Source organism: Nelumbo lutea, chromosome 1 (genome assembly GCF_056320005.1).
Source record: "Nelumbo lutea isolate HS-2025 chromosome 1, American lotus-T2T, whole genome shotgun sequence".
Taxonomy (NCBI): Eukaryota; Viridiplantae; Streptophyta; class Magnoliopsida; order Proteales; family Nelumbonaceae; genus Nelumbo; species Nelumbo lutea.
Window position 1 is genome coordinate 169,629,857 of NC_142684.1, and position 11,018 is coordinate 169,640,874.

At 35.9% G+C, this 11,018-nt stretch overlaps 1 protein-coding gene across 1 annotated transcript; it reads right to left on the reverse strand.

The window, feature by feature from the left end:
- Window positions 1–2,111: 2,111 nt before the first annotated feature.
- LOC148879109 (transmembrane emp24 domain-containing protein p24beta3-like) lies at window positions 2,112–10,487 on the reverse strand. Its single transcript, XM_088960508.1, has 4 exons — window positions 9,307–10,487; window positions 4,734–4,920; window positions 4,491–4,598; window positions 2,112–2,503 (listed from the first exon to the last, which is right to left on the reverse strand). Exons 1-4 carry the CDS (start codon window positions 9,520–9,522, stop codon window positions 2,370–2,372), a joined length of 645 nt encoding a protein of 214 aa, XP_088816634.1. The 5' UTR covers window positions 9,523–10,487; the 3' UTR covers window positions 2,112–2,369.
- Between the last annotated feature and the right edge of the window lie 531 nt (window positions 10,488–11,018).

The window sequence follows — 11,018 nt, forward strand, 5'->3', positions numbered from 1 at the left end:
CTCTAATTCCTCCTCGGTAGAAGCTCTATGGGGGATTGTATGGGGTTTTATGATACTAAAGGTAATTCAAGAGGAATTATTTCTGAATTAAGTTGTGCTTTGTGAAAATTCCATAGAGTCTATAAACCATTTTTTTGGTCCATGTTTAATGTAGGGGTGCAAATGGATCAGATCATGATCTAGATCCAGGGTCCAAGTCTATTTTGTCGGATTCAGATAACCATTTATTGGATTTTTGAATTGATTTGGATTCAGATCACCCCTATTCGATTCGCCAAGATCCAATCTGATCCAACATATATATATATATATATGTGTGTGTGTGTGTGTGTGTGTATTTATAAATATATTTACTTATAAAAAGATATGTATATATTAATATATTTATTTATAAATATATTATATTACATTTTTTATAAATTTTTTTATAAAGGACATGTATACATTAGTATATATGATAGAAATAGTTGAAAAAATACTTATATTTTTTGTTTTTCTTTATATACATTTTTATGTTTTTTCTTTTAATAATTTATTAAAATTTTCATAATTTGAATAAAATCAGACCGGCTTCGAATACCCGACATCCTTAACAGATTCGGATTCGGATCACCAATTATGAGATCTGATCAGATCTTGGATTCTACTATCAGATTGGATTCGAATATACCCTGATCCAAATCCAAATCCGTTTGCATCCTTAGTTCAATGTTGAAGGCATGTCTCTTTCATCACCATGAAGAATAAAGTTGTCAATGGGTCGGGTCTAGTTCAGGACAGGATGGATCAAACCTAACTGATTATTAATTAGCTCTATAAGATAGACCTAGAACTTCATTTTTTTGATAATACAACCTTTATAAAAATGATGGTAACATAGCAAATATATGCTGTTAAAGCAAGTGTTTTTAACCAAAATTATCTCATATGTTCATCCTTTTAAACATAAAATAACAAAAATTACAAAAAAAAAAAAAACAAGAAACCTCTATATTAACTATATAATCAGTTTGAGTCCTAATTGCTTTGGAACTGCAAAAAACAGCCTTGACCCAGATATTAATTGAAATACAAACCACACCACCAGAATTGACATAACCGGTTAGATAAATTCAGTTCCGTCCCGTAGACCCAACCCATTACAGCTCCTGTGGGGAATATATGTGGATACTGATGGTTCTTCCTTTTCCTTGCTAACTTAAATTCTTCAATGTTTAGACAGGTTTACTTCTAATTCTTCATTTTCCTTGCTAACCTAAATTCTTCAATGTTCAGACAGGTTTACTTCTAAAGCAGATTAGGATGAGTTTTTAGCATTGCCGGGAGGCTTGCTTTTATTACATAAAGAAGTTAGAGACTCATTTATCTTTACAAATGTAGTTAAAACTTCAAATTGGAGCTTATAACTTACTAGTAACATCTTGTATAATAATGTTATTATTGATCTTGACCCTGTAGTTACTAGTTAGATCATGTTGACTCATACATTAACAGGTTCTTGTTTGTAGGTCCACCAGGGGAGGAGCGGAAGTAAATTGTGGTAGGAGATATATTATTAAATAAAAAAGCTACTTATGGTTTGTTGTCAGATTTCAACATGGCTTATCTCTTGCTACTACAGGCTGCCATTTTGGAGTAATGGAAGCTGAGCCGATGGTAATTTCGAAAAGTTGCATCTTTTGTTGTGAATATAGGATGCCAATCTGCGATTTTTATTCTGACTATTATCCACTTTGGCTTTAAACTTGCATCCTGAATCTCCATAGCAACGACTGTATTTTTCTGATCTCATTTTATGTACTTGTAAAAATATTCCTCAGGTTCAATTCATCTTCATAAGTGCAAAGGTAATCGAGCTACTCATAAAATGCCTGTATCTTTGATGGGAATTTTGGAGATCAAGTTTGGTGAACTCTCCACCAACAGGGTTATCTTAGATCTTGGACTACCATTCATCTTTCTCCTTTAGTTCAAATCAAATCAATTTCTGGTTATAAAAGCAATTCTCATAGATCTTTCTCTTATATTAACACTAAAAATATGATGGATTCTTCAAAAAATAAAAAAGAAAAAGAAACATCCAAGATGCTAATGAATCAGCCGCTATTCTCTTTCCGGTTCTTAATCTAAATTTCATTTTCATTATGACCTGTAAATGAGGCATTTGTGACTGTTACAGAAGGGAGTCTCAGAAAATCTTCTCAATCAATTACAGCTTGCAGGGGACAGTACAGACTAGAGAAACAGGAATAGAAAAAAGATTATGACTCGACTTTAGTTTATAAAATAACAAAAAGAAAGACTCCTAGAATTTAGCTGAAAATTTCTACGGTTAATAAGACAAGTAACATTAGTAAGGGTACTTGAATTCAAACTCTGTTGTAAGCAACTGACTTGCTAAACAGGCGGCGAATATACACCACCTGCAATCCACTTGCACAAATCAACATAAGGTACTCTGCTAATGTATAGAAGATAACACGTCTCTGAGTGCTCTCGTTTGCTGCAATGAGAATATAAAATATTCCATGAATATCATCATAATGACAATAACAACAGCAACAATAAACATGTAACTCTTCAGTGCCTAGGATCCGTGCAATAGTTTTAGGATAGTTCTTTTCTATGATGCCTAGATATCGATACTGACAGCAATACGGATATGCTTATATCATGCTTTTTCTATCTAGTATTTGAAGCCAAATTTCATTTTCCAATACTTATATTCTTGCCAAATTAATTAAACTTCTAACATAAACAGATTTCTTACAGCATGATCATCAAACCATACCATTATACTTTTTTTTGAGAAATCATCATTATACACAAGGTTCTAACCAGCGTACCGGCCTGTGTCGGTGCTTTTTTTTTATGTTTTACTTTTTTTTTTTCAAAATCGGTTCAGAGTAGCCGGTTTAAGGCCCGGCTACCCTCTGAATCAGTGGCTGACCCAATACAACCCCTGTAGGGGCATATCGGAAAGCCACCAACACAATACATATTGGCCGATATGGGCCAATACGTGTTGATACTTTGAACCTTGATTATACATGTTTCAAAAATATACTTATTATACGCAACACTTCTGAAACATGCACCCATCCACTGCTGTACGGGCCTACTGGGTATCTAACGCTGATATCTAAATGTAAAGTATTCAGGTATCAATATGATATATTCTTCTCACTGATGGAAAACATGAGGTAGGCAGTCTGCCAGTTATAAACATTACACAGATCAAATTCACGTAAGGGGTTATAATCCAAAGTAATTGGTTTGGAACTGATGCAATACAAGCCAGAATTGACTGTGGAGGAATGAACATGACATTGGGGCTATTGTTGCCAATTAAAAAATAATAATAGTATTGGAGCTACTGCATCCTTAAAATGGGCTATGGAAAAAGTGAGAAGGATTTCTGGAAAGATACAAAATGAAGCTAACCATGACATTTTTATGTGCATATATCAACATGTGGGAAACTTAATGTGGAACACAGACTCATATCGCCACCCTGCATGTGCACATGAATCAACAATCTATTGCTGGATTGGATTGGTGTATGTCTACATCTACTTAATGGTTTAATTTTGCTATTCTTTTCTTTTTTTTTTCACATTTTTTTTCTTTTGATTGGAAATGGTAACTTCATTAAGCAAATTAAGAAATATCAGGTACAACTTCCATCCCCTGAAAAGGGTGCTAAACCCTAAAATCCTTTTTACAATTCTGCCCAGAATAGATTCTTCCTCATTATCCCCTGTTTAGCTAAAGTATCAGCTAGTCCATTAGCTGGCCTTCTAGTCCGCTTGAAAGAAGCTCCAATCTCCTTTGTTATGTTGGTGATTGCCCTTATGGCATGCCTATATATCCAAGCTCCCTAACAACCCAATTTCAACCAATCAATGAGCATCTTAGAGTTTCCCTCCATCTCCATTTGGCGCAACCCCATCTGTTTGGAAAATCTCACACCTTGAAGCAAAGCCATTACCTCTTGCCATCAAAGAGTCCCATACTCCTATAGGCCCCATATACATAGTTACAATTTTACCATCTCCACTTCTGAATACTCCCCCAACTCCTGGCAGTCCCGGGTTGCCTCTAGAGCTCCCATCAAAATTTAGCTTCATTCTGTGTTGTGTTGGTGGGGACCACAGTTCCTGCACTTTAGGCCTAAAAGGAAGATGTAGTAGCAATCTTTTTTCACGTTATTACCAATAATGGACAGCTTATATATATTTCCTTTCTCTACATCTCTACTATGGTCATGTAAATGCGCATAAATAGGGTTTTTCTCTTCTTTTCCCTATTACAAAATTAACATTTAAGAGATATGTTTTTTCTTTTGGGCGGGGATGGTTGCAAGAAAAAAAAATTCAATACTGTTTAATATCATCATGTTACAAAAAATCTATAACACTGTCAAATGTGTGTGTGTGTGAGAGAGAGAGAGAGATAGAGAGATAGAGAGAGAGAGAGAGAGAGATTACTGTGGCGATGACGAGCATCACGTGCCTTCAGATACTTTTGCTCTGCCATAACAGACCCCAATGCTTCTCTCAGCTCAGCAATTTTAACATTTATGGGGTCCAAGTGTTCTGAAATAAAAATCCAAATAAAAAACCAATGGCATGAAAACATTATAAACATTGAGCTCAATAAAAATGGCAGTGAGGAATTAGCAAAAGCTCCTGCAAGATCATCATCATTTGACAATGTACAATTAAACTAACCATCTTTAGCAAGGTTGTGCTCATTAGGGATATGACCGACATGTATGTAAAACGATACTGTCTCTGGAGTTGAATGAGGATTATGAAAACAGAATTTGTACATTCCACTTCGTGGAGCCTTGAACTCAAATTTGTCTCCTGATGTTCCCTTCAAAGTGTGAACTGTATTGCCTGCAGGAGATGTCACCTGTATGAAACCCAAGTTTATGATTAATTGCTAACCTGAACATAGTTGAAATATATGTACTGCAGCTATTGATGAATTGATAAGTTGCACTGAGTGGCAATGTGGCATGTGATAATGGAAAAGGAAAGGAAAACATGTGCTGACTTGCACACCAAATAGTGTGGCTTAAACTACAGTTTGAAGTTCGCTTCATGGGTTAGAAACCATGGATTAGAGGATAGAAGGTTTTGAAACACCCTTGACATCATTAAATATTGTAGTTTTCATGCCATTAGATGTTTTTCTACAGAAATAATGTTTTTACTTTTTACAGTATTGATCCAAAGCAACTTAATTCAATGATTAAAATAAAATAAGTTGAAAGCTGTCAACACCACATTCTATGGAACTCACAGTTCCAATTAATACAAATAAAATGTAGATTTATGCAATCAATCAATGTTGATCATTTAAATGATTTCCAAATTTTCCAAAGCCAGAAGAACTGAATCACGTAAATACTGATGACAATACACAAGGTAGGTTGTGTTTGGTACAGGTCAGCAGGTGCTAAAAGGTGAACTCATGGTGAAAACCCTTTTAACAACAATTGATTGTTTTGGAAAATCGCATTTTTCCAGTTGGCCTGCTAAGGATTGACAATTTCCTTCCATAAGAGCCACATGCTGAAGAAATGGAAGAACCAATCACCTCTTTCTCCTTGTAATTTCCTAGGCCTTCAGTGAGGCTACTCATTTTGGAGTTTGTTATGCCTTCTAAGAAATCTAGGTGCCAGGTATGAGTCAGCATTCAAGGAATTCATATATAGGGATGGGGGTATCTGGCATATACTGGAGAGTCTAATCTGGTGAGCCAAAAGCACCTAAATCCAGTGACACAGTACATACGTATTTATTTATTAAGCAATGTGATATTTATCTTTTATATTTTGAAGTCTGATGGGAATTGGTGGGATCTGCCTGCTGAAGGAGCCCTTCAAGGAAACTCAATCTCCTGAAGCAGAGATAGATAGATAGAAAGAGAGGAGATTTGGAGGGAAAATTCTCAACTAAATATTCATTCTAGATCCCACTATTTATTACAAGGCAACTCACGTAAAACATTCAAGGTCTAAACTCTAAAGAAATCGGGAAAAAAAATGCAAGGTGTAACTACTTTGCTGATGTGGCATCCTTATGTAAAAATACTTAATTGGTGGGCCACATGTAATGTTGGGTCTGGTGCCTGGGCCCTGGCTACTCGAGTCTTGAATGGATTGGATCATATGGCCTTGGGCCTTTTGGAGATTTATATGTGAGCTTCTGGGATATATCAGAATCACATCATACACCTACATCCATCATCTAAGCCTTATCCAAAGTTCCCAATTATATGGGATTGGCTACATGAATCCTGTTTTACTATTCTGTTCTGTTTAATGCTATATCCATTATTAAATTACAAACACTTAAATCATTTATTACTACTAGAGGTGTCAATAGACCAGGTTTTGGTTCAATCCAATCTGATCTGATGTTAGTCCACTTATAAACAGTTTGGACCCCATTCGATCCAATTCTGACATTAACAGAATTCAAGTCAATTCATTTAAATGCAGATGGGTCCAAATGTATCCAATCCGATCCAAACTGATTGAAATAACAAAAATTACATAAAAAATGCTGAAAATATACAGAAAAAATAAAACTAAATTTGCAGAAAAAAAAAACTACAGGAAAAAAGCAAAAAGATATAAAAATGCGAAAAGTTACAGGAAATTGCAGAAAAAAGATAAATGAAAATAAAAAAAAAAGAAAAAAATTCACAGGAAAAATGAAGAAAAACTTACAGGAAATATATGCAGAAAAAAATATGAATAAAATGCAGAAACAATACAGAAAATTACAGGAAAATGGCAAAAAAATTACAGGAAATCTACCTCAGTAGCACTATCAACTGGAGTTCCATCTGTTGGAGTCTGTGCAGAAATAGAATTTCCAAAAAGCACTTGTTTTCCAATGCTCTTGGCTCTGACTCAATTCCTGGCTGAACAATTCAAACCCAAATTCACTTTCCATCTTAATCCTCAAAAACCCAAAATCTGAGACCTTTGCTTGGTAATCCAAACTCAGCAGAACATTACCCGCCTTTATATCACCATGAAAAAATGGAGGATCACACTCAGAAGCAAAAAAAAAAGCACTTGAGCAATGTCAAGTATAATCTCAAAATACCGATCCCAATTCAAGTTCGATGATACAAGCCTTCACCAAAAAGGGATTCCTGCAAGCTTCCATTGGGCATATACTCATACACAAGAAACTTGTTTTTCTTCTCAACACAATGCCCCAAAAGCGAAACAAAAAACAACACTCATAGCCCACCAAGAATCTGCAACTCATTCTGAAACTCTCTCTGCCTACAACAAAGATACATACATCAAGCTTCTTAACAGCAACTGACTTCCCATCACGGAAAAGACCCTGAAACACAGACCCAGGCCCACCTTTCTCGATCTCAATAGGGTTCCCCAGTTTTTTCCACCACAGATGAAGGCTTTCTCACCGCCTTCAATTCTCCATCCATGAAATCATGCTGGTGAGTAATCACAGGAAACGAGAAAGAGGGATATGTCCAACGGAGAGAGGGGGGGAAGAGACATGGGACACTCCTAGACTTGGATTGGACTTTGGAGTTTGTGGACATCTCCAATTCAAACTGCTAAAAAGTATTGGACCAAAAAATTTGGACCTTTTCAACCCATACAATCCATTCTAACCAGATTGGATTCGGCTTGGATCCAGCCCAAACCCAGTCCATTGATCCCTACTTACTACCTCGACCAATGTCCTCTTTGATCTGCCCCTATCCCTTCTAGCCCATTCAACTTTCAACAGATCACTTCATCTTACAAGTGTACGCATGTAATCAAACCATCTTTAGCCTAAACTATAAGATATAATCATAGGTTCCTTCAAATGACTTCATTTATGACCCTATCCTTTCTAGGTTTTCACTCATCCAAACCCAGTCCATTGATCCCTACTTACTACTTCGACCAATGTCCTCTTTGATCTGCCCCTATCCCTTCTAGCCCATTCAACTTTCAACAGATCACTTCGTCTTACAAGTGTACGCATGTAATCAAACCATCTTTAGCCTAAACTATAAGATATACTCATAGGTTCCTTCAAATGACTTCATTTATGACCCTATCCTTTCTAGGTTTTCACTCATCCATCTCTACATATGCATTACTGCCACACTCATTTTTTTGGATATGTTGTTTCTTGATTGCCCAACACTCTACTCCATACAGCACAGTTGGCCTTGCAACTGTTTTATAGAATTTTCCTTTTAATCTATGTGGTATTCACCTATCACATAAGCCTCCGGATGCACCCCTTCATTTTGTCCATCCCACTCTAATTCGGACTTAACCATTATAGCACTACTGAATGATAAAAATAAGATATATGCTTGGTTGTAGACATCCATTAAGTAGCATTGCATGACTGACTTGAGTGTACTGTATACCTTGGGTACGGTCTAGGCAAATAAAGGTATGGAACTTCCTACATGTTGCTTAGGCATTGTCTTGACAGCTATGGTAAGAAGTTTAACACAACTTTGGTTTCGAAGTTCTAACTGCTTTTGAGTCTAAGGCTGTCTTCTAACTGCTTTTGAGTCTAAGGCTGTCTAGACAACAACCTTGACACCAAGATCAAAGGTGCAAATCCAGATATGGAGCATTCAATCAACTTCAATCTGAACACCCAGATTCAGATTGATGGAAACAGAAATATCCTCATTATCCTGTAATCCAATGTAGCTCCAGTGGCTTGTGAAACAGGGAGCTTAGTTTGAATGGCCTTGTCAAGGTAGAGTGAAATACTAAAAATAATTGTCATGCTAGAGGCCCTGATTTGTAATAGAAATTGGAAACAAAATGACATTTAAGCAAGTCAGATGCTAGAGGCCCAGAAATATGCAAAGGTAAAATTAAGGGGTTACGAACTTCTCTAACTTTGAAGAACATGTAAAGTGACGACAGTGATACTGCAATTTATTTTTTGTATAATAACCCTTCACCCTTCTTAAGTTGAAACCATGAACCAATGTAGACTAGCACAAAAGTACTTTGAAATACCAAAAGGGTAAAGTCTCATAATTTTTTTTACTAGCAACCTAAGAAACACAAAACTTTCGGTATAATAATTCAAAGAACAGGAAATTGGAAGAAGAACCCTAGAAATTTTAACACAAGTTAGCAGGGAACACAAATTTCTCCCCACCCCCACCTTCCCCCAAGAGGAAAAAAATCACAACTGAAAACCAAACACGAACCCCAGCGAATCAACCAATAAAATATGGACATCACAAGATCAGGGAAGCCAAAACGCTTACAGTTAAATCGATGCCAGGATGATCTGAGCTCCAGAAGATATCGTGATCCACAACAACAAAATTGCCAGAAACAGAGTCTCCTTCGTAAAGCACGTACTCGTAGACGCACTCCACGTCGTTTACAGTAATTGAAAGCGCGGAGAGATGGCGAAGAAAGCTAAAGAGAAACCCAAGAACCAGAAAGTTCTCAGCGGATCTGAATCTCCCCCTCTCCATCGATTTCACGTATTCCTCTTGCTAACGGCAACTCTTGTTACCTGAAGCTTCTTCGAGCTCTGAAACAATGAGAGAGAGAGAGAGAGGAGACTAACTATTTTCCTGCCTGATCTATTACAGAAGGTCCCCTGATAAGTAAATTGGAGGACTCGAGGTGTTCGACGTTAAGTGGGAAAAATTAAATAGAGAGGAAAGACAGGGTAAATTACAAGATGTTAAAAATCTGAGATGCTGTTCTCAGTCTCCTCTGGGCTCTGGAGTAAATTTTCACTGTCGCGCTGACTTTCGGTCTGCGCCTGATACGTTAGCTCCCTCCGCCCTTACCCAGTAACAGTCAGTAACTGGTGAATGAAAAAATTATAGGAGAATAACGCTTCAGCTCAGGGTCAGAATTCGTAGGCCCAAAGAGGCAGGATGAATTGCCGAGAGGAGATGAGAATGAAAAAATTGGTACGTGGAGTGGATTCTTAACATTTTGAATGTTTATAATTCTGCGGTGAAAATCAGAAATCGTTGGATTTGTCCGTATTTTCCGAAAAATATTAAAATATATATTTATCTTGCTTACGTCTAGAGTCCAGACCACCATTCCGAAAAATATCTTATTATTATCTTAACTAAGTTCCTGATCTCATTTCATCACATTCATTACATTTCTTTCTATTTTGTGAAGACTTTTCACTTTCGTGCGTTCATCTCGACAATATTTGTTGGTAGAAATAAACATAAAAATTTATACAAAGTTTTCAAATTCTCTGTCCTTTTATTTAAGGCCTTGAGAAATGAAATTCTGTTAGGAGAACACTGTAAATAATAAAAGGTTTAGAAATGGGGGAGCTTAAGAAATTGGTGGAAAAAGACAACGTACATTGACTCAATGACTTGTCCGAAGCCGGTGTCGACAGTCGACACAAGTAAGAGGGCGCCCCTTCTCTTCATCTATACCACGCAGTAGGGGTATTCACGGTTAGGTTAATTGAATTATAGTCTTTTTTGTAAACTGAATCAGTGGTATTGGTTTTTTTATTTTGTTAAATCAAAATCGAATCGGTACCATCAATTAACTGGTTCACTGATTTATAATATTATATTATAAATAATAATGATATATAATATATTTTAAATATTTTAAAAATATATAATATATTTATAAATAGATCATTATAAATATAATATAAGTATATATTTTATATAATGAATATATATTTATATAAAATACATAGAAAATATGTAACATATATTAAAAATATTTATAAAATATATATATAAATATATATATCGATCAGTTCGGTTAACCGTCGGTTTTTTATAGATTAACCAAAAACCAAACTGATTCTTTGATTTTTCAAAAATTCTGAACCAAAACCGAATCGACCGGTTCGATTAACCGCATTTTGTGGTTCTATTTTCTTGATTCTATTCGGTTTTTCGATTTTTCATGGACACCCCTTCCGCGTAGATGGACTCCAATCACCAGGTATCAAAGAGAAAATAGA